The sequence below is a fragment of the Siniperca chuatsi genome, linkage group LG8 (genome assembly GCF_020085105.1).
Source record: "Siniperca chuatsi isolate FFG_IHB_CAS linkage group LG8, ASM2008510v1, whole genome shotgun sequence".
NCBI classification, from domain to species: Eukaryota; Metazoa; Chordata; class Actinopteri; order Centrarchiformes; family Sinipercidae; genus Siniperca; species Siniperca chuatsi.
In genome coordinates, this window is record NC_058049.1 from 16,303,300 (window position 1) to 16,326,491 (window position 23,192).

Sequence of the window (23,192 nt, forward strand, 5' to 3'; positions counted from 1 at the left end):
TGGAATATTTTAACATTGTAGTGTTACTTTAGGAGGTGAGTACTTCTTCCACCATTGCATGTGACACAGCACAGTCTACATTATGTCATAGCAAAAATCAAAAACATAAACCAAATTTCCTTTTTTTTTATTAGAACCAAACAAAGGAGAGTGAGAGTAGGGGAAGGAGAGAGAAAGAGATGGATCTCATGGAGTAAAGTAGGCAAACGGAAAAGGGAAAGAGTAAGCGACTGACGCACCGAGTGGGATGAGGGTTTGGAGGGGGTGTCTGGCAAGAGGCAGAGTGACGTAATGGATGAGAGGAGAGAGGGATTAGCTGAGTGACAAAGATGAAGGGATGCTCTCTGGTGTCACCCGTCCTCACTCTCACTCCGTTCATCATTCATCAGGAGCATCATGGGGCTCCAGAGTGTGTGGCAGCTGTGCATGCCAGCTGTGCGCAAGTGAACGTGTGTGTAATCAATTTGTTTGCATACATTTCAAAGTCTGTTTATGCATGTGTGTATTGTATGTATTAATATTGCCTCTGTCAATATTAATGTGCACCATGTGTCTATGTACAAAGTGTGTTTTATGCATGTATGCATGTATGCTGGGAGCGTGTGTGTAAGTGTGTGTGTGTTTTGTAAGTGTGTAGTGTGCGTCTACATGCAATGTGTCTACTTCTAGTTGCCCATCTGGTGCTGCTATGCTGTGCTGCTCAGCCAGCTCTCTAATAGCTCCAATAAGCCTGTGGTTTGCTGCCTCATACACACACGCACACACACACACACACACACATATATATACACAGATATGTACACACTGCTGCATGAATACACACACATACTTACACAGTTAACACAAACCTTTACACACATGCTCCTCTTGCTGTTATTCTTCTTCCAAGAGAAAGAGGCCGAAAAATGACCATTTATTTACTTTGAGCTCTGGGGCTGCGGCAACACAGCCTGCCAGTACCAGAAAAAAAGAAAAAGAAAGAAAGAGTCAAAGAACGAAACAGAGGAGGAAGTAGGAAGGCAAAAGGTAGGAGAACAACAGAAAAGGACAGAGGGAGGAGCGGTGGACGAACGAGAAAAGAATGAGCCAGAAGGAGCTACAGGTTGAGAGAGAGGGAGTTTGCTGGTGGATGTGGAGTAGCGAGCTGTGGTTTGGTCCGGTGCAGCATTTGGTTGTGTTACAGTCTGGCTGTGGCTTGTGTGGGTTGGGCTGAAACAAGCAGGGAAACAAACCCGGGCAAGAAAGTAGCTGAATTCACTCTGAGCACTTGAAAACACACATTACAAGTGCTTAATAAACTTATCTTCCAAGTGATTTTCGTCTGTGTTGAGGTTGTGTGTCTGATGAGACGAATTATGGTTCACCTCATACATTTCAAATATTTTGAGCCGTATTTATGTTTGTCCAGGTCTGCTGGAGGGAGCACTCTGCCCTGCCCAGCCTGCTCCTGGCCCAGCTGTAGGGGCTCCGTTCAGTAGCAGAGTGTCTTTCCAGCTAGCAGGGCCACACTGGGTCCAATTCCAACAAACTGAGAACTTATTTACATTCGGGGGGAAAATATGCCTTTTCAAATGTGTCTTACAAGTCATTTCTAGCCAGAGAAATATTTCTACGCATGTAAACAGGACAAATTGTCAACTTAACTTTGACGTGATTCCCCTGGATGTGGTGGATTATGCTCAGATTCAAAGCCAGGTTGTTCCAGTTTATCCAACAAAACAGGTCTCTCTTCAACTAGATGTTTATTTGAATCCCCCTGGGAAAAGCCAGGTGTTGCCAGTGTACACAGGCCTAATGTGGTTTGCGGAGTTTACCTTAGAGTGCAGACTACAGGTGCTTGTAGGAGTGTGCTGCAGAGCTCAGAAGATAAGATGTTGAGATGGGAGGAGAGCATGTGTCCCACGACCCCTGAGCAATATGGTCTGAGTCAGCACGGAGATACAAACAGCTAGATTGACTGACTGACAGATGCACACACACATGCACACACACACACACAGACTGCCTGTCTACTCTAAAGGCCAAGGTTGCCGCAGTTACCTGCTCTCTCTTTCTGTTCCCTCTTCCACTCTTTTTCATCCCTCTCTCTCCCTCCCTCGTCTTCTGTTAATCTGTTCCAGAGCATTGTGATCACATGGAAAAAAACATAGCAAGTGCACATATTTCCCCCTTAGCCAAGAGTGAAAAAAACACACACAGGGGTGGGGTGGGGTGTAGGGGAGGGGAGGGAGGCTGGGTGTATGATGGGGAGGAGAAAAAAAAGCGAAATAAACTGTTTATTCAAAGGCAGCGCTGAGGCCTTTTGTTGTGGTGGGGACCTGTCTTTTATTAGCAGCCTGAAAAGCCTTCAAAGGCTGGAAAGACAGAGGACATGCCAACAGACGAGTGTATACAAGGCAGAGGAGAGAGGAGGGGAAGGGGGGGAGATGGGAGAGAAAGGGGGGGACAGTGAAGGGGACAGGGCAAAAAGGTTTAGAAAGAGGCAAACGAATACAGTCTGGGGACATGAATGGGTAGAAAGGTCTCGGGGGGGCGGTGGAGGAGGTGATGGAGGGTTGAGAACTTGAGATTGTGCCACTGGCAGTGAGGACACAGAGCGAAGGCCAGCGCAGAAGGAAAAGGGGGGTGCTGGGACATTTCCAGATGGACCATAATATGGGGAAACTGTTCAGAACTGTTCTCATATGTTTGCAGCTTTTTACACTGGCAGGACTTTCACAGAGTCTTGTAACTGATTTTGTCAGTGTGTGTGCATGTGTGTCTGTTGGGGAGGTTAAGAGGAGAATGATGTTTTATATCAGATCTTGATAGTTTAAAAAAGTCTTGGCAAAGATTATTTGGTGTGTGCACAAAGTTATGAGTGTGCGTTTGTCAGTGTGCTGTGTGGTAGGTGTTTATGTGCATAAACGTACATGTGTGAGGGAGATGGATGTATTTGGGGATAGCTTGGAGAGGCAAAGGAGACATTCCCTCATTGCGTAACTTCATCTCTCTTATCTCTGCTCTCAAAGCAAACTGTCAATGTTGAGTTCCCATCTCTCTCTCTCTCTCTCTCTCTCTCTCTCTCTCTCTCTCTCTCTCTCTCTCTCTCTTTCTGTCTCTTTCTGGATCAAGTCGTCCGGGGCACAACCTTTTTGCTTTCCTCCCCTCTCATCCTGCTTTCCATCTCATCTCCTAAGTATTCAAACTGTTTGTCTACTTTGGAAAAGTGCTGTTAAAGTGATGTGGCCGCTATGATCCAACCTTAAAGCACGGTGTGTGTGTGTGTGTGTGTGTGTGTGTGTGTGTGTGTGTGTGTGTGTGTGTGTGTGTGTGTGTGTGTGTGCACTCAAAATATGCTGATGGTATGAACCATACATGTACGTGTGTGCATAATGCGTGCAATCTATTTTAGTGTTTGTGTGTTGTGTGTATGCGTGTGCTCGCCTGTGCACAGTGACCGCTCTTGAAGCTGAATCAAAGTGCTCTGCTTTCAATAAGAGTCACAATCAGCAAAGTGGCAGCAAGCAATGACATCACTGCAGCTGGGTCCCCAGCTGGAGCACAGAAAGGACTTTGGCAAGTGTGTGTGTGTGTGTGTGTGTGTGTGTGTGTATGTGTGTGAGTCAAAGACCAGTGTACGCATAGTTTATTTGTAATATGCATATTTCATGTAATTCGTAAACTCTGTGGCAGAGCAAAATGCAAGCAGGTCCGTGCCAATGTAGAACCTTTCCTCACAACACTCATGAGTGTGTGTGTGTGTGTATGGTGGCTGAGAACGTAAGTGAGATTTCCAACCTCAGTCGTCCCCATCAGTCTCTCTGCACATTCTGTGCCTTGTTTCTATTGGAGCAGACAGTGCTGTGGTGAGAAAAACAACAGGAATTTCATCTGTCATTGATTAAGCCCATTAACGGTGGTGTCTGATGTCTTTTACACTCATTCCACGAACACCGACATGCAGCTGCGCTCACAAACACACAAAGTTACACACACACACCCTGACTCCCCCTACACTGCACCGCTACCAAGACTACCATACAGTAACGGACACACCATGGAATATCATCAAGATCCACACCATTACTGTGTGTGTGTGTGTGTGTGTGTGTGTGTGTGTGTGTGTGTGTGTGTGTGTGTGTGTGTGTGTGTGTTTGTGTTGGGTGTGAATGGATTTTCACACGCTAAGTCATGCAAGCCGGAAAATACTGATCATAAACTTCCAACCAGCATGAGCAACCAACAACCCCACAGAGAGCCAATGCACACACACCATGCTACTGGACACACAAGCTACTGACGCGGTTTACACACATGCATGTATACACACACAAACACTGTCATCTGTACTCATATGAACAAACCATGCTTTTCAACACACACATACGACACAGACACTGAAAACACACTGCTACTGAGCATATACCGCGCAACCAGACTCTCCAAACTGACTAAACAAATGTCTGATGTTGTCACTCTGGTATTTACCACTCCACCACTGTCATTTTATAAGCCAGCCTCACTGCTTTGAATGTGCAAGCATTGTGATTTTAGCTACGTGCTGAAAGTACAGCGCACATAATGTGACAGTTATTGGTTGAAAACAGAGCTGAAGTGCTACAATTCCACTACGTCGACATGGTTTACATCTCTGTTTCACTGCACAATAAAAACAAAAGTGAAACACATCATATATTGGTGATCCACCTGAACACCTGAAGTGTTGATGTAGATATTGTGATTTTCGTCACAGAAGAAACTTAATCTGTTGTTCTGTCTGTTCAATGTGGTCTCTACACAACCCCAAAGTCAGTGTCACTATATTGTAAAAACACCTCCCTGCAACCTCTCTGCCTCATATAATCTTAAAATTCAAATGATTCTGCTGCAGTCCAAACGAATATGGTTTAACAAAAAATCTTAACTCAAGGTCCACTAACTATCTTTTTTCTGGATCTTTCAACCACATCTTGGCCAGCAGATGCAGATGGCTCAGTTCTCTGAAGTCTGGAACTTCAGTCTTCAGGTGGTTGTATACAGTATGGGGTCAGATATGGTCTTTGCTCAGTTGGCATGGAGACGTCATTAGTGACAAACTCCATCCACTGAGGAAGACTGTGAGATGTCATTGAAAGCTCCAGAAAAAGCTACTAAGTGGACCTTGAGTTAAGAATGTTTTGTCCAACTAGTATTTCAAAGTCAAGAAACGCTCAATTAAGAATATTATGTCATGCATGATTACAGGAAACTGTGTATAAAATGCAGCATAAGATATTTTAAGCATCATCATGGGTTTAAATATTTCATTCAGTACTGTAAATGAAATAGTTTCTGCCAGAACATGTTAAGTGATATTGTCATAATGTGGCAAGAAATGTTTTTTATAAATTTTAATCTACATAGATTTAAGAGAATCGGGATTCAGGAGGTTAATCAAAAAAAACAAAAAACAAACATTAATTATTGACAGGAGTAAAACTAAAAAACAGTACAATGAGATTGAAAGTCAATGCTAGGTAAATGTGAAATATACGAATGGGTGACAAATTAAAGAGAAAAACAACATATAGTGTCTTAGTATGATGTTGAGACACTAAGCCACTAAAACAGCTTCAATGCCCCTTGGCCACAGGTGTTCAGTTGTGTTGAGCTACTGAACTATGAAGGCCATAACATATGATTCACATCATTTTTATGCTCATCAAACCATTCAGTGACCCCTTGTGCCCTCCGTGGAAGCATCTGCATCCGTTATGTTTCTCCATCTAGGTTTCTTTAACTTGTCACCCGCCTGTATATGGAAATTGTCAATTATCAGTTTTATAGCAATGTTCATATAACTATGAGGCTTGAGTAAAGGAGTAGCTTCTTAATTGCTGTGCAGCATTTGAAAATGTGTGGGAATATTTTTTGGCTTTGCTCAATACAAAGGAATTTAGATGAAGATAATTAAGTTGTGTATAATATGAGTTTCCCTGTTCTTTTCCATTTCCAGTGTTTTATCCAATATGAAGTTGTTTGGGTATTTATAGTCTCTGAAGTTTCCTTTCACTTTGGTCAGCACAGTTCTCACCAGATCATTTGGGTCAAAAATAGTCCCTCATCATAAAAATAATTTTCCTCCAACCAAGCTGAATACTGGCTATTGAGCTGAAGAGAATAATTTAACCAAATGGTTGTCTACCAGCTGTCACTACTTGATTCATTCATTTTTTATTGCAGAAGCAAAAGGGAGTTGTGACTTGCTAGATATAAAAATATAGATTTCAAAACTCATGAATTTATTGTGACTGCAATTTATAAATTCATAAAACAATCCAACTTTGAGTTTCAAACCAGTCAAAGCCAAAAATGTGTATCTTTATCATAAAATATACATTGGCAAAACACTTTAAAGGTGCTCCAGTTAGTCATACTTTCAGCTAAAGAACAGAATAGAACTAAATAGGGTAAAACAGAGCTGAACACAAAGCATACAGCAGCACAGCAGAACAGGAGAGGAGAGTGAAGCCAACAGCAGAGACCTGGGGGAACAGAGCAGTGATGAGGGACGGCTACCAGAGACACCCAGCAACTCACATGGGTGTACACAGCAACCCACACACACCAGTGCACATGGGCCATAAAAAACACACATGATTATACACATAGATATACAGGCCAGGAAAGGGCAAGCGTGCAAACACATACACACCAGGCCACGCTCACAAGAAACTGCACACATCCCACATACAATACACCTGTAGTGCACATGCATATACATCTTTGTTTCAGTACACACTGAACACATAAACCCATGCTTGTTATCATGAATCCTTTCTTATCTGCATGTTTCCTCTCATCTTTTTTCCTTGCATCCATCTCTCTGTCCTTCTTCTGTTTCGATCAAATTCCAGAGATCCGTCTCATTCCATATTTCCATCACAGGAGACAGCCCCACAGCCCTGCCGCTCTCCAGAAGTCCAAAGCTCTGTCCAACACACCAGTCTGACTCCAGAATTCTGTCATGTGCTATAATTTAGCTCTTTCCAGAACACTTTACTTTCCCGCTGACTGTCACTTCCCATATATCACTGTCATTCAGCTTATCTATCGGGGGTCTGGGAAAAGGGCTATGGGTGACTGACCAGAGGTGTCATCAGATTCCTGTCTGAATCTTTCTTGGTCGTTTCCTCTGCTCATAACATGCACGCACACACACATACAAACACACATATCTAACCTACGTCTAAATGACAAAGGGCAGAGGGGAAAGGCGGTGGGTTTACATGGAGTGAGAGGTTGAAGAGAGGAAGGGAGAAAGTGATAGAAGCCAACAGAGAGAGTGTGAGCGAGGAGAAAGAGCGTGAGAGAAAGAGAAAGAATGAGAAGAAAAGGGAGAATTAAACAACAGGCAAAGTGGGAGAGAAAAGGAGAGAGAGAAAGCCTCCGGAGTGCTTTTTCGCTCCAACGGGACAAAAGGTTACAGCATGACGGGGGTAGGTGTCAGGTGATGTGTGACAAGTCCAAATTGAAGATGACATAATGGCGGGGGCCCGGATGGGGTCCAAACTGGGGGCTGACTGAGACTGAGGGTGGGGGCAGACCGTGGCAACCAAGTCGATCTGGGCCATGCTGGGCTGGGCTAGGCTGGGGCTGGGCAGCAGGGGGCTACCCTGCAGGCTCCTCCATATGGAACGCGTCAGCCTAGCAATTGCTAATGAAATGCAGGCTGACGTCAGGCAGACACCCACCCATTGTTTTGCTGCTTAATTTGTTAGAATATTTGTCTTACAAATGAGGATTTTGCCAGGACAGAGGAAGAATGAGTAGCAAAGAACAGAGGTGGGCAAAGGGTGTTACAGTAAGATCCCCATGTTAAGGCAGCAAATGGGGTTTGAGCTTTCGCAGTAAAGGTAGAGAAAAGCTAGGGGACTTTAGCATAAGTGCTAACACAAGAAGGGCCAGGGCCTCAGCTGTCTAAGTGGGAGGTATAGTGACCGGAGGACTAGCATGGGTGGGTGCGCTGGAAAGGGAGGGACTGCTGTAAGAGGCTCGGAGTATGTGTTAATTGCATATGGAAGTTTTTAGCATAAACAAACATTTCTGCATTACTCACAACAATTTGTTTTAGGAATGCATCATTCAGGCTACTCCTGTAGCTGCCTGCTTTATGCATCCTCAGTTACACTCTTTCAGTAAGTGTTATTTTTTATAATTCTTTCTCCTCTCTCTCTGTCTCTCTTCCTGTCCTTTAAGCCCATTCACCCAGTTTCCAACACACAGAGAAGTCCTCCTAAAATAGGTTCAGTGGAGCAAGTTTAAGAAGGCTTTTGTTATTCCAAAAGGAGTTGTGCTGTAAGTGACCACCACCTGGGCATCTGGCAGAAGTCACAGCGAGCCAGAGAGAAGGGGATGCAGAGGGAGAGGAAGGAGCTATGGACGGAAAGAATGAAAGAAACGACAAAACGGAGATGAGCAAAGAAAGAAAAGAAAGGAGAAGAAATTAATGGGGGGATGAATGATGGAAAGTGTGTGTGCTATGCCCCGCTCTCTTTCTGTCTCTCGCTCTCCCACTCTGACATGTCAATTCTAAGGTGCTTTATTGGCGTGAGTAATGATGGGAGGTGTTGCCAGGGTAATTACATAGCACATTAAAGGGTTTCATAAACATTACAGTTCCTCCTCTGCCCGGTGGCAAGGCTAAAGGGGCAGGGAGAGGGAAAAAAATGGAAGGGAGAAAGGAGAGAAATGGACACAGTGAGAGGGAGCAGAAGCAGCACAAAGGAGAGTGGAGAGGAGGATGGAAGAGTAAAGGGCACTTACTGGAGAGGAGGGGGAGGAAGGGAGGAGTGTGGAAGAGATGAACAGAAAAGATGACAGGAGTGAAGGTTACTATGATCATGAATTCCATCGCTAAGGGCCTGAATATGAAACAGGAAGAAAAAAATAAAAACAACATGCTGGATCAGCGTCCAACACAAGCCACAGCTGCAATTCACATCACTAAGCATGGACAGTAAAGGATAACTCTCTCTCTCTGTCTCTCTCTCTCTCTCTCTCTCGCACATGCACACAGCAGCCATCAACTTTGTGCATACCCTTGTTGACACAATCTTTGCATATACTTGTAACCATTCACACTATAGCCACAAACCCCACTCACTCAGCTGTGCAGTCTGTTACTGAGGGTCGTGACACTCTCTCTCAACCAAACACACACAACCACAAGGACCATAATTAAACAAACACCCACCCAGTCGCTGAGCGTTGCATATTTATGTACAACCTCTTTGGTCGAAAGCATTTAATTTCTTCTTCTTCTCCTCTACATCCTCATATAGCACACTAATCAGTCCCTGCCAATCAGCATCAGACAGCAAGCAGTGCCACTCCTGCAGTAAATCCCCATTGTAGCATCTGTCGTTTAGTTTTGTACATCTAATTGTCAAATAAAGTATTCAGATGGTCCCTGTTGTTGAAATGTATTTCTGTCCTTGTTTTAATTTTATTGGGATGTTCAGACGTTCTTGAATAGTTGGCCCCTGCATGAGGTTCTGTCATGAGTTCCTGATGATGCTGATGTATGATCCAGGTGCATAAAGATGGCGCCTTCCAAGTTTGATGTCTTTATGTCTGGTTTTTACATTCCACTTCATCAATGCAAAGTGTCCAAACTTCAACAAGCGGTCTTGCCAGATGGCACAGAGGTGAAGATGAGAAAGTCAAGCTGCTGGGTTGCATTTGTTGTTGGATTTAAGGTCAGTATTATGCACTTGGTTAATCTGAAAGGCATAGATGTTTTGTATTATTAGATATTTTGGCAAACCTCATTCACAACAATGACAATAAACTCCTGCAGCCACTGAATAACTTCCATAATGAAAATGGTACCATGTATCCTGCTAAAAAGGCACGCAAACCCTCCAACTTGAAAGTGTCAAAGTAAAGTTATTCCAGTGCTTCAGCTGGGCTATGTATAGAGACAACAGCTGCAATGGATTCTGGGACGGAGGAGAGTAAACATTCATATTCACTTGATTAATCTTGCTAAGCAAGAGAAGGGAGCGGCTGTGTGCCACCAACATTGTCGCTAATAAAAACAATATTTTGCTTTTCTCTTCATCTCAACCTCGGCTCACTACCGCACAAACGGCTCTCCGTTAATTAATTCCTGCTCTTACTTAGTTGCAGCTGTCGATTCTCTCATCTTTCAGACGCGGACAAGTGGCGAACAGGTTCTCATTTCAAAGCCCGGCACACTGTACACATTCCTTGACTTTGCATGGGCCCCCCTGTCATCAAAGGGCCTTTATTAAGTGTCTCATACATTTACACATTGGGGAACAGTTTAAACTTGGCCCGTTATTAACAGAGTAGGGATAGCTATCCCAGAAACCAATGTTAGGCTGACATCTCAACATCTGATGTGAAGTTTAAGGTCCATGTCTGCAGGTATTAATCAAAGCCACAAGCTTCTTTCTCCCTCCAGAGATCCCACATATACACAGGCCTGCTTCCCCAGTCCCTCCTCCCATCCAAACATATACAGCCCATACCTTATAGGCAAAGCACAATCCACTGCACTTGACACATCTGAGAACTCCAAATCTGCACAGTGTGTCACCAGAATGATGGATTGCATTTATACTGTTCAAAGTTTTCACAGTGTCTAACACTTTAGAGTACACAGCAGGGGGATGATATCGCCTGTCTGCCAACTTGTCTTTGACTGCATCCAAACCAAGGACTATTTAAACTCGACTTTTCATCCGCACCTGCACACACACAGAGACAGACGCACACACGACTGTCATAATGTGTCAACAACTGGCCCGTGGCTCAGAACGCTCCGAGCTCTGCATTAGGTTCAACTCTAGTCACCCATAACATAAAGTCCAGCACACTATGCCTCTCCTCCACGATGACCTTGGGGTCAGGCCAGAATGCCCTCATATAATGAGAGTGCTGTTTGGGGATTTGTTGGACTGTGATAGAGAAAGGGCAAGCGCACGCAATGCACCCTGGGTCTTTGTCTGGGTGCTGACGGTATTGACGAGCGCTGATCGATGTTAATTGCTAGACAGAATGGCCATATTGACCAGGCTCCCTGGATGAAGAAGCCTGCAGGCCCAGTCAAAGAGAGAGGGAGAGAGAGATACATAGAGAGAAAGCTGCTGGGCCCAGACCTACAGCAGCTACAGGGCCCCAGACACACACACACACACGCGGGTCTCATTCACTTTAATGAGTCGAGAGAGGAGCACAAAGGCATAACGTCCATCAATGCCAAGTCTATTCAACACAACAGAGGGGATATGTAAAAAAAATAGGTGTCCTGTTGTGTGTCTCTTTGCGTGTGTTTGTGCACATGTGAGTGCAAGCACATGTGCATTTATGAATAATGTGTGTGGCAAAGTTGGTCTGCTTGAAAGTAAGATGTTTTTTTCTGAGTGTGGAGAAACGGGAAGGGGACATCTGTGTACATGAGGTGTGTGTGTGTGTGTGTGTGTGTGTGTGTGTGTGTGTGTGTGTGTGTGTGTGTGTGTGTGTGTGTGTGTATCTTAGCTAAGGATCAATAGGCAAGAGCTGCAGAGGCAAAGACATGGGCAATCAATATGCTGGCTGCAAACAGAGGGATGGACAGAGTGAGCAGATAAAAAACAGCCGGGGAGATTAAAGAGACAGATAGGGAGGACAGAAAATGAATGAGAAAGAGTGATGTGACAGAAGGAGAGAGAGGGGAAGAAAAGGCCTGGTTGGTTTAAAATCTTTTTTCCCCCCTAACTTTGTTATTTTGTGGATAAGGTATGTGAAAAGGTTGTCATTTCCAAACCCAGGTAATGTTTTGGTTGCATGAAATCCCACCTTTCTGCAAGCTAAAACACCTGTCAGACATCTGCGACTGTCACCAACTCCACAGAAGGAGCAAGCTGGAAGTCATTTCTAAGACTTGCTTCATGTGTTTGGTGAGGAACCAATCACAGTTACAATTGAGGTATGAATGTTTGAGCAACAATATGTTATTATAACTGTCTATGATTCCAGATGTGACTGGGGCTCAATTTAATTTAGTTCTTCATTTTCTTTTCATATTTCAACCAAAACATATGTTCATACTGCTCAGCCAGATGCACTACGTCTTGTTTCACAGAAGAATCTTAGTGTAACAAATTTTACAGATTTACAATGGGAGGATTATCTCAGCATCCTTTTGGAAAATCTACTACTACTGTTAAATCAGACTTTCGTGTACAGTATGTTAATGGAGTTGGGCTCTTCTGCCTGCTATTTCCTACTCCACCATTGTACCAAAATGTGCTACAGTCCCTGTTCTGAACTCTTCCATCTGGGCTTAAGAGTACCAGACGGGCCCATACCTCATCACCAGAATGTGGTTCAAATCCCTCTCCACAACATTTACACTCGTGTCCCTTGCAGCAGTGCGGTGAGCAGCGAAAAAGCACCCAGACACAGGTGCAAAGACAGAGAGAGCCAGTAGTAGGAAAGAAGGCCAGAGGCTTGTCTATGAAGCATGACTGGAAAGGCATTCAACCACAGTACCCCTACCCAGCTCAACCCTGTCCAGTTGCAGAAGTCTGTCTGTGCCTGTGTGTGTGTGTGTGTGTGTGTGTGTGTGTGTGTGTGTGTGTGATTTGAAAGTACAATGTTGAAAAGAATAAGCCTACACTTGGAGCCAAGATAACTGTCCCTGATGTATGAGGCCAACCCCCTCCCACCTCTATTACACACACACACACACGTGCATGCACAGATGTACTCTCTTTCCCTCTATTCTCTCTCTCGCTCTCTGCGCGCTGGTGTGTGTGTGTGTGAATGAAAGGTATGGCAGGAGTGTTGTGTTGGCTTGGCTGACCGTCTGCGGTTGTGCGGTGGTGAGAGGGAGTTTTGGGAACGCAGAGCGGGCGTTGCTGCCGAAATCCCTGAGAAATGTTCGTTTTGGATCCGTGTCCGTGCTTACATACCGCCCTCCCGACTGTCTCTCATTCTCCGTTTCATTTTTCCCTCTTAAGGTTTAACTTAAAAGTTATGAAATGGGGAGTCAAAATACATCACTTGAAAGCGCGGCGGCTCTGACGGGTGTGTGCGTGTGTCTGTGTGCGCATATGTGTCTGAGTACACTGCCCTCCACCCTCCATCATCCGGGGCCACTGAAGCTGCAGGGGTGAGGCTGTCTTCAGGGGAGATAGCCTAATGGAGGGCTAGAAGTCCGCTTGGTTCAAAGACAGATGCTCACTTGACTGAGGCAGGTGTCTTTGTTTCACGAAGATCTTTTTTTTTTAAATAGAGAAAGCTTTTGTCACTTTCTCCTTCTTTCAGACATTTTCAAGAGCCCAATTCATGTGTTCTGCACCGATACAATGACTTTATTCAAATTGTTTCCAATACATACTTGTTTCAGGAATTTCCACACAAACAAATATGAGTTGAAACAAGGTAGAATAACACAGATCATAGTCCAAAAGAAAATTGCCTGATTCGGGAAAAATATAGAAATAAGTTGGTTTGCATTGTAAACAAGAGAATTATCTCACCTCATTAGCAGATGTTTTTCACATATAACGGAACACTTGTTAAAATTGATTTTTTTGCAGTGTAAGTTGGGTCGGCATCGCATAGCGACTGACTAATCCCATTTTGATCCAATAAGTGTGCATGTGCGTGTGTGTGAGGCAGAGAGAGAGAGAGAGAGAGAGAGAGAGAGAGAGAGAGAGAGGTGGGAGGGAGTGAGTGAGGAGAGAAGAGGAGGGAGGGAGGATTGATCCGCGTCTGTTAAAATCTTGTTCTGGTTTTTCTTGGAGTGAGGTCTGTGCCTGCCGACGCGCCTCTCCTGTGCAGTCCCCCTCAATAAGAGCTTTTTATGGAAGGAAACCTTGGAATTTTTGAAAGGGAGAAGCATCTGCAGAATACCATGAAGTGGACAAAAAACATACGGCTGGCTTCTTTTTGCGTTTTCTCTTCTGGTGTCTGAATGAAACAGGGAGGCAAATATAAGGGGAAGGGAGACGGTGCAGGTTCTGGACTGGGAGTCGATCTGTCAGTGTGATTTTGGGTAAACACGTTTCCAGTGCGCCCGTTTTAACTTTTATTTCTTCAGAAACTGGCGAGCTCGACTCCTCTCTTTCAGCGGCGCGGAGTTCGTTTTTCTCGGAACGAGGAGACTTTCGTCTTTTCCCCCCTCAGAGAAACTGCTTAAACTTTCTACGTTTAAAAAAATAAATAAAAAGATCGGATTGCATTTTCCCCCTTCTAACATTTTGGAGGTGATGTCATCGTGCTGTGTTGTGGCTGGTATTGTGTCGAGAGGGCGCAGGGAGGACTACTGCAGCCAGGCGGTAACCAGCGGCTGAGGCGAGCGGGGAAGTCCGGAAAATCAGGTGCAAAGTGCGGCTGTTATTTCCTCACTGTGTCGCGGGTGGCTGAGTCCGCCACCCAGTCACAGCTGTTCCCATCCTCTCCAGTCACCCCTCCCTCCCTCTTCTTTCTTTCCCCTTTATTATCCCCTCCCATTCTCATTCAGCACTCTCCATATACCCCTCTGAGCTGGACCGCTCCGGGACCTTATCACCCTCTTTGTCGGACACTGTTGGTCGGTGTCACCTGAGCCACAGACCCGTTGAGCCAGCGTTGGGGCGCAGTCATGACCGAGGCCGCCCTGCATTACCCTGCGCCCGCAGAGCCCCCGTCTCCAGCTTGCCGTTTGCTCCATCAGCCAGCCCAGGTAGCCCACCTCCAACAGCTCCTGACCCTGCTCTGCTGGGACTAAACCTGCCTCCTGCTCCAGTCTGTGCCGGAACAAACACTCCACCACTTACTTTTATCATCTCACCTACTACAGAATTAATTTTGGAGACCAGAAGCTTGCTGTTGCGCTGAAACGTTACGCATTGGATTACGCAGAAGATTACGCACGTACCGCAGTTGTACACAGGGCCGAGCATCACTGTGAGGGTCAGCAAGGTCGATTGGAGTTGGTTATCTGTGACGCGTGAGCGCGCTTTCACCTGTTCCTCTCCTTGTCGGGGACGCGCAGCCTTTAAAGCCCTAACCTACCCCCGCCCATCCGTCTCTCCACCGGTCTGGACAGCTGTTAGAGGTTGCCCGGCGGTCACAGTGGCACAGTTACCCCGGCCTCACACCCCACATTGCCCGCGCCCGCACATTTACCAACGCCGGGGGAACCGGGGCACACCGCCGCCGATGCCAACGGGAGTGTCTGCTGACTCTTTGACTCTGCACAACATCCAACGGATTCAAAACACAGACGGGAACTCTCCGGACTGTCGGACTGGCTCAGACCGAGCGAGGAGACTGTCTCTGGGCCAAGTTCCATAGTGGAGGGGGGAAGCAATGTGGTCCCTTCTTTCCACGCTGACCGTCTTGTAAGTGACTTTTATCACTTTATCATGTAATAATCCTATGTATCCACTCAGGTGCTATATCTTTCTGCAGTTTGAACTAGTTTTATGACAGGCCTAGCTACAGATGAAGATGATGGAGAGGAACATTGCAGTGTCTAACATTACATCACTCCTCATCAGTCCCCATAGAAAACATGCCATGGAAGGCCTTGTTTTATTGGCTGACAGTTCAGGGTCACTGGGTCAGAGTCAGGGTCCTGTTACTCATAAAACCTGCCATAAACATCTCCATCACCATCTGCACTTACTTCAGGGATGGCCAGGCTGGCTTAGAAAAGGCCATTTTCCCATCGCCAAGAAAATGCTTTTTTTTCTCCCCCTATTGAAAATATTTCAGAAGTTGAGTCAAATAACACCGGCTTTATCTAGTGGGAGAGGAAAATGATAAAGTGCCAAGAGCAAATCTAAGGGAGGAGGATACAGACTCAGGGGGCTTGAGTTTGCCCATTCGAGGTGTGTCTTGTTAAAAGACAAGGGATTTATTTTTCTTTCTTTGTGTCGGCTGCACTTCTCCCAGATGGCAGTCATCTCCAGATACTTCTCATTCCTCACACAACCTGGGCAGGGTGTGTGCTACTGCTGGTGTCTGCCTGACTTTCTCTTTCTTTGTCTGTGTCTCCCTCACACTCTCTCCACTTACCCACCTAACTGCCTACATCTGTCTTCCTGTCTTGCCTATACCCCATTTTTCCACAGATACTTGCTCAGATAAAAAGTATGAATTAATAACTGTTGAATGATGGCGCCCCTGGCAGAATCTTAGGAGGAGCAGTCTCACTGTTTAGTCTGCTGGTTTTAGTTTAGGTCTTTTAGAGCCAATCATCTCTCCATTCATTTCCTTCTTACCTATCAGCCACTTCACTTCATCCATGCTATCTTACCAACTTGATCATACTGAAAGTCTTCAGCCAATGAGAAAAGCTAAGGGCCTTTTGCCACAACAACCTGTTACTGCTCTTCTCCTAAAGCCACAGCTCCATGTTTGAGGCCCTCTACTTCACTAATCATTGTTCCACCATGACCCCTATTACTGCTGATACCATTCTCACGCCCACTAGCCTAACCACTATTCTTCACCGAGGCCCACTGCTGAACATCTGAAACTCTTGCATCGTGCCGAAGCCCACTGCTCCAGTGTTGGCCTACCACGCTAACCACTGCTACACACAGCTGAAACCGCCGTTCTGTGCTGAGTCCCACCAGGCCAACCGCTCTCACTCCACGCTGTTGCCCAGTCCTCGGTGCTGAGGCCTGCTAGTCTAACCACAGCCTCCATATGGTAGATCTGCTGGGACGCAGGTTTATGATGTCAGACCCTTGCTTGTTTTGGCAGCCGGCCAAGGCGCACTGGGCTTTCCCTCTCTCTATACCTCCTTCTGTCTTTACTCTCCCCGACTTTTACTCTGCGCTCTCTTATTCTCTCGTTTTCTCATCCCTCCCCCACCCCCGGCTGATCCTGTCTCCCCTTTTCCTCTCTCCTTCTCTTTCTCTCTGTGGCTGGCATAATATGGAGTGTCTGTGGTTTTTGTGGGAGCAGGGGAATCCAGTGCCGAGGCACTTTTCCTGCAGTGTCCTCGGCGGCAGTGCAGCTGTGGTGTTTTAACAGCTGAGAGTCCTCACAATGCACAGGCGCTCAGGTTTTTTCGGCTGTGCAGGCAAAATCTGAGGACCAACACTCTATTGCATTGCCTGGGATATCTGCATCTATTAGCGCGACTCAGGGGCCAACACATCAGCTATGGGAAAGAGATGTTGAGAAAGAGAAAGAAACAGAGAAGGGAAACAAGATGGTATGTGTGTGTGTTTGTGTGTGTGTGTTCGTCATGAGGCAGTGACGTGTTACGATATGCATGAGATGATTCCCCCTCCTCTTTCATTCCCATTATTTATCTTTTTGTCTACTTCTCACGCCAGACCACACTGTGGTTACACTACTGTCTCTCATTTTGCCACTTTTCGTCTTCCTTACTTTGATGTAACATTCGTCTTTTTTGACCCTCTCTCCTCCTTCTCACATCTGTGCATCTGCCCTTTCTTTCTGATTTTATCTCTTACCTCTTTTATTATCTCTCGGCCTTCTCTTGCTTCATCTCCCCTCTATTTATTCTTACATCACTTTCCTCTGTCCTGCCCTCTCCCTATCCCTTTGTGTACTTTTCAGTCTACCTCTCTCTCCTCCTCGCTATCTCCCTCTCTCAGCAGTGCATATGTCTTTTTTTTTGGCCCAGCTGTCAGCTGCCTGCTCCTCCTGTACACACACATACACCCTGCACACATCTGCACATCTGTGTGCATGCCTATGACAGTGTGGAGGAGTCATCCTGCTAACCCCAAACATAAAGGAAGATAGGAGGCAGGGAACGATAGGAGAAAGGTAGAGTGGACAGAAAGACGGGGAGGGAGAGATAAGGTAGAGGAGAGACAGGGAGGACAACAAGTCAGGGAAAGAGAGTGGAGCAGAGAGAGAGAGAGAGAGTGAGAAGAGGCATGCAGAGAGATAGCGAAAGATGAGGTGGGGAAAGACAAAATTCGTAGAATTGCTTTTCAGCCCACACATTTGGTTCTGAACTCCATCAAGTCTTCAGCCACTAATTCAGAGCAGTTCAAGGACTGCCAGAGTAGATTTTGCGTAATACAATCACTCCCTTACTAAAGCTGTAAATAACATTTGATACATCCAAGGTCAAGGTCTAAACTTCAATTAAGCGATGTGAGAAGGATTTTAATTGTAACTGTAACCAGCTGTTAATAAATGTCTCTAAAAATCCAGATAAGATAAGTAAGGAATAAAATAATAATAATAAAAGTTATATTTTGGATAATACACATTAATAATACATGCTACATCACCACGATTACTCCCCACCAACTGATTCTACCATAAATCATCTTTCCACACATTTTGGTAGCTCATGTTCTCACTTATTCATAGCATCTCTAAATGTAACCACAGTCTGCTGCTCTCCAAAGCCACATCACAGCGGAGTGTACACCTGTAGTCCAGCCCCAGCTGTCTACATACATAGAGCAGCCAAATAAGCCAGCCCTTTCCCTTAGATGTCCAAACCAAAACATGTTCTAGTCGTCTCGGCATGTTTGCCATTTCGCCACGGTCCAATCAGGTCATTTGGAGGCCAGATTTTGGTGTGGCGAAAGTCACGAACGGGTCAGAAAGTGGGTTTGGACAGAAGGCTGGTAGCGTAACAATAAACACTGCTCTGGGTGTTGTCTGTCTGCCGATCCCTGGACATCTGCCTGTCTGTATGTCAAGTCGCCGTGCCAGCCACACACCCAGCAGTGTGAGTAATCACCCAATAAGGAAAAGAGATGTTGAACAGAAAGAACGACAGAGAAGAAAGAGATGGAAATGATGGTGTCACGCATTACTCTTCCAACATTCAGTGCTGCTTACATATTTCTAAACTCATCTGTTTCTACTTTTTCCAAGATGTATCCAGATGTTGCTGGTGATGTGCAATCCATTACAGGTGAGAGTCTGTATGCATGACAAAGAGCGATCGTACAGTATAAAAGACAAGTTGTATATTTGTAGTACGTACAGTTTTTCAATCCTGGTCATGACTCTCTGTATCCGTATGTGTGTGCACCAACCTCTGGGTGTGTGTGTCTGCCTTGGTTTGTGTGTGTGTATATGTGTATTCCCAGCAGGTACTTGGTGTGGATGGGGTCAACTTCAGTGTGCATGTGGAGAACCAGACGCAGGTGCGAGACACCATGAGTCGGCGACACCACCGGGTCTACCAGCTCTACAGCCGCACCAGCGGCAAACACGTCCAGGTGCTGGGACGCAGAATCAGCGCTCGAGGAGAAGATGGAGACAAATATGGTAAGACACACACACACAGTAGAACACAGGCAAACACTTTGCTACATGTGAGTGTATGCACAGTTAGATGCTTACTTGCACACACATGCACACTCACATCAACTAACGGCTGCAAGTACAAAGACTTGAAGGCTGACCAAGTGCATGCATGAACGGATACAGAATGCAACTGTGCAGGCACACTCACAAAAGCACACACACATGCCTCCCCAGGCTTTGGCAGAGGGGCAGTGGAGCTTGTCTTGGGAGTACAAAGACCTCATCGACTGGCTGCTGACTCAATGATTCACAAGAGAGCAAAAGAAAGAAAGAAAGAGAGAGAGCGAGAGAGAGAGAGAAGGTGTTAGTGAAAAAAGTGCTAGTTAGCGGGAGAAGACTGGCAGAGTGTTGGACCGAGTGTTAGAAACTCATCTCCTTCATCGATTCCTCCATTGATTTCTCATCCTCCCTGTTGTCTCCTCTGGATTTAAAACAGCAGGCTTCCTCTCCCTCCCTCCCTTCATCCTCTAACACTCCCTCTGTCCATCCCCCACTCCCTCCTCCTCTCCACCTTTCTCCGCCTGTAATGATGTCTTAAACCACACACAGAATCAATGGGCAGAAGAAAGCCAAGCCATAAAGCTAGAGTTCATATTCCTGTATGTACTCCAGCGGTGGCTCATATGGCACATCCCGTCCATTCACAAACATGTCAGGCTGCTAACTCGCTACTTCAAGCAATAGATGGGACCATAGATGCAAAAGCCTGTCTGTTTATTGACAAATACCACTCCTAAGCTGAACAATCCACCCAAAACTGACCAGCTATGGCAATGAGGTATTACACAAGGGAACCAAGAGCAGAGAGAGAAGAAATAAAGCAAAGAAGGGGCGGGTGCATGAAGGTATAAACATGAAGCAAAAGAGCAGAAGGGAAACGAGAGGAGTGTTGGGGGAAGAGAGAGGAAGAGGGCAAGAGGGAGGGAGGTATTGATTTCTATTGACCCCTTTGTTGACTAAGGTCATGTAGGAACCATTTTAGGGATTTATTTTTAAACAGGCACAAGCGCTCTCTGAAGATGTGTAGTTGGTGAAGCGATATTGCCTGGAAGGATAAACACGCATGCACCTGCACACACAGGTACACGCGCACGTGCACACACCTTAAAACAACAGTATCACATACACTCAGTCTGAGTGTTCTCCCGCTCCTCTCGGCCCGCCGTGCTCCGTCTACTCTTGGCTGTTATCTTTTTACGAGGCCCATTTGTGGTCAGCGGCCTCACATCCATGTGTGTGACTGGGCTTATCTGACAACCATCTGTCCAGCCAGAGACGTTTACATCTATCTGTGATTTATCAGCATGTTTAATAGCAACTATGAATCCTAAAACTGTGATTCAATGTGAAGGCCTTATCTGGTTTAAAGCCAAATCTGATTTAATGGTAGCTGGTAATCTGTGCAATTAGTGTCACGCTACAGTGGGTTTGTTTGTGTAAGCTTGAATGTTGTCCTTTGCTATGGCAAGTGATCTCACACAACATGAAACTAAGTGAGCTTTAAATTTGGGTTGTCTTTATCTTTCTACCTCTAATATTTATGTGATACAACCTAATAAACCTGTGAAATCCTGTAAACACAACATGCTGTATTTCTCTGCATTGCCTGTGGCTCTAATGTCTGTCTGTCCCTCTGTCTGTCCCTTCACAAGCCCAGCTCGTAGTGGAGGCTGATACCTTTGGTAGCCAGGTGAGAATCCGGGGCAAAGAAACCAATTTCTACCTGTGCATGAACCGCCGTGGCAAGCTGGTAGGAAAGGTGAGACTTCTTTCCTTTAGAGACATGTTTGTCAAATATATCTTAGTATCTTACAGTTTCCTGACCAGCCTCTCTTTGTTTCTCTCAATGTGTTTGTGTGTGTTGGTACCTGTGGTTTCTCTGCTCTCTCAGAAGGCCAGTAATCGAAGCGCTGACTGCGTCTTTGTGGAAAAGGTTCTGGAAAACCACTACACAGCTCTGATGTCAGCGCGCTACACAGGCTGGTATGTGGGCTTCACTAAAAGAGGCCGTCCTCGCCGTGGCCCCCACACACTGCCCAACCAGCAGGACGTACACTTCATGAAGCGCTTCCCACCTGGGGAGCAGCCCGACCTCACCACACCCTTCCGCTTCACCACCGTCAGCAAGCGGGGCAAGAGAGTGCGCGCTACTGGGCCCCGCTAGTAGTGGCTAACGCTAGCACCCACTGTCTTGTCATCCAAAGCCTTGACCTGAGCCTGCCAATGGCTAACCCAGTCATCTCTTCTGTCGCACATGACTGAACACCTCCCTTTGTTGGGACAAATATTGACCAGAAACTTGATGAATCATTCATGGGGTTTAGCTTTACACCTACTAATTTGCCACTACAGCCCCCTAGTTAGTGATCATTCCTCACAGTTTTAGTTCCCTTACTGGATCAACTGGACCATTACTGGTCCATCGCTGGAAGCTCTATGGACCTCGTCTGTTTTCCTTCATAGACCAGAAATACTGACAGGAAACCTGAAGGGCAGCCAGAGTCCCAGGCTCTACGAAGGCCTTTATTCCACAACCACAAAAACCACAAGGCCTTCATGTCTCCTGTTCTGGACCAGCTGGACAATGTCAACTATGGGATTACAACTGGATCATACAGAGAGAGAACAAGAGTGGGAAAGACTGACTGAACAAGAAAGTGGGTGCTTAGCCTACGGATAAAGAGAAAAAAGGAACGAGAAGACAGGAAAACAGCGTGGACAAAGGGATAGAGTGATCTGCACAGATCAAATGGACCTATAATGGATTGTTGACATGTGACGCACTTATTTGTCTCACTGCTAAACTGGTGGGAACTTGTGAGACTGTTGGATGAATGGAAGGATGGATGACAAAAGGATGAATGAGGGAATGATCGAGTGAGTGACTTACTGAATACATGCATGTTTGTAAGAAGAAGACGAGGAAATGTATGTAAGTGTGTATGTGTGTGTGTGTGTGTGTGTGTGTGTGTGTGTGTGTGTGTGTGTGTGTGTGTGTGTGTGTGTGTGTGTTGAGAGAGTGAGTGCACCAACAACCATGAGTGAAGCTGGATCACAAGGGACTCTGGAAAGGGACCATCCAGTCCCTGCATGAACCCGTGACAACTCACCGCAGGGACTGAAGCTTTAGGAACTAGAATGTATAAGAACCAAGCTGCACCAAAAACAGCCAGCCAATCACAGCAAACCAAAACAACAACCGACCAAAGACAACTGGAGACCAACTTCAATGACTCCTCCCCATGCCCTGCCCCCCAAGGACACTACACCCTCAGCTTATAGGTGCAGAGGGTGACGAGCGCAGGGGCGAGCAGGGCGGGTGCCTTGTCGATTAGCATTGCTACAGAAATGACCCAGGGGATGATGCTCCCGTGCGATACCGTGGATACAGAATGCTGCTACCAGGACATTCAGTGGAACAAACCAAAGTCTCATGCATACACACAGGAGAAAAAATATTAAAGGGAACAATTTATTGAAAGTTATATATATTATATATATAAAAGAAGACAGAAACCCTAAATAAGCAATCTTACTATGATGGTTACTATAATTATTACGATAAAATTATTTCATTTATTTATTTCAGCTCTGTGTGCAGCAGTCTTTCTCGACTCAGTAAACCTTACAGAAACATTTCCATTGTCTCCCAGCGTCTTTAAACTGCTTCTTCACATGCTCTCTTTTCTGTCAAGGAATATATTGTAGAAACAGAATCAACTTCACCGAGGACCCAGATGTGTTCGGCTGGCTTTAGTGCTCAATTAGTTGATCGTCACAAAATTAGTTGGCAACAGTTATGATAATTAATAATCGTTTATGTCATGTATCAAGCAAAAAAAGCCCAACAGTTGCTTGTTTGAGCTACTGTACTATATGAGTGTTTGATGGGTTTCTCTGTT

At 45.6% G+C, this 23,192-nt stretch overlaps 1 protein-coding gene across 5 annotated transcripts in view; it reads left to right on the forward strand.

Moving 5' to 3' along the window:
• LOC122880049 (fibroblast growth factor 18-like) overlaps positions 1-22,928 on the forward strand; it is a 158,444-nt gene extending 135,516 nt beyond the window's left edge. The window contains exons 1-5 of one of the 5 annotated variants that reach the window (XM_044204776.1): positions 13,670-15,365; positions 18,853-18,892; positions 19,074-19,251; positions 20,943-21,049; positions 21,182-22,928. In XM_044204776.1, the coding sequence (XP_044060711.1) occupies positions 15,334-15,365; positions 18,853-18,892; positions 19,074-19,251; positions 20,943-21,049; positions 21,182-21,454 (630 nt within the window). In that variant the 5' untranslated portion in view covers positions 13,670-15,333 and the 3' untranslated portion in view covers positions 21,455-22,928. Of the gene's footprint in view, positions 1-13,669; positions 15,366-18,852; positions 18,893-19,070; positions 19,252-20,942; positions 21,050-21,181 lie in introns of those variants that run through there. The other 4 variants (XM_044204775.1, XM_044204772.1, XM_044204774.1 and 1 more) reach the window with 4 other exon arrangements.
• The last annotated feature ends 264 nt before the right edge of the window (positions 22,929-23,192 follow it).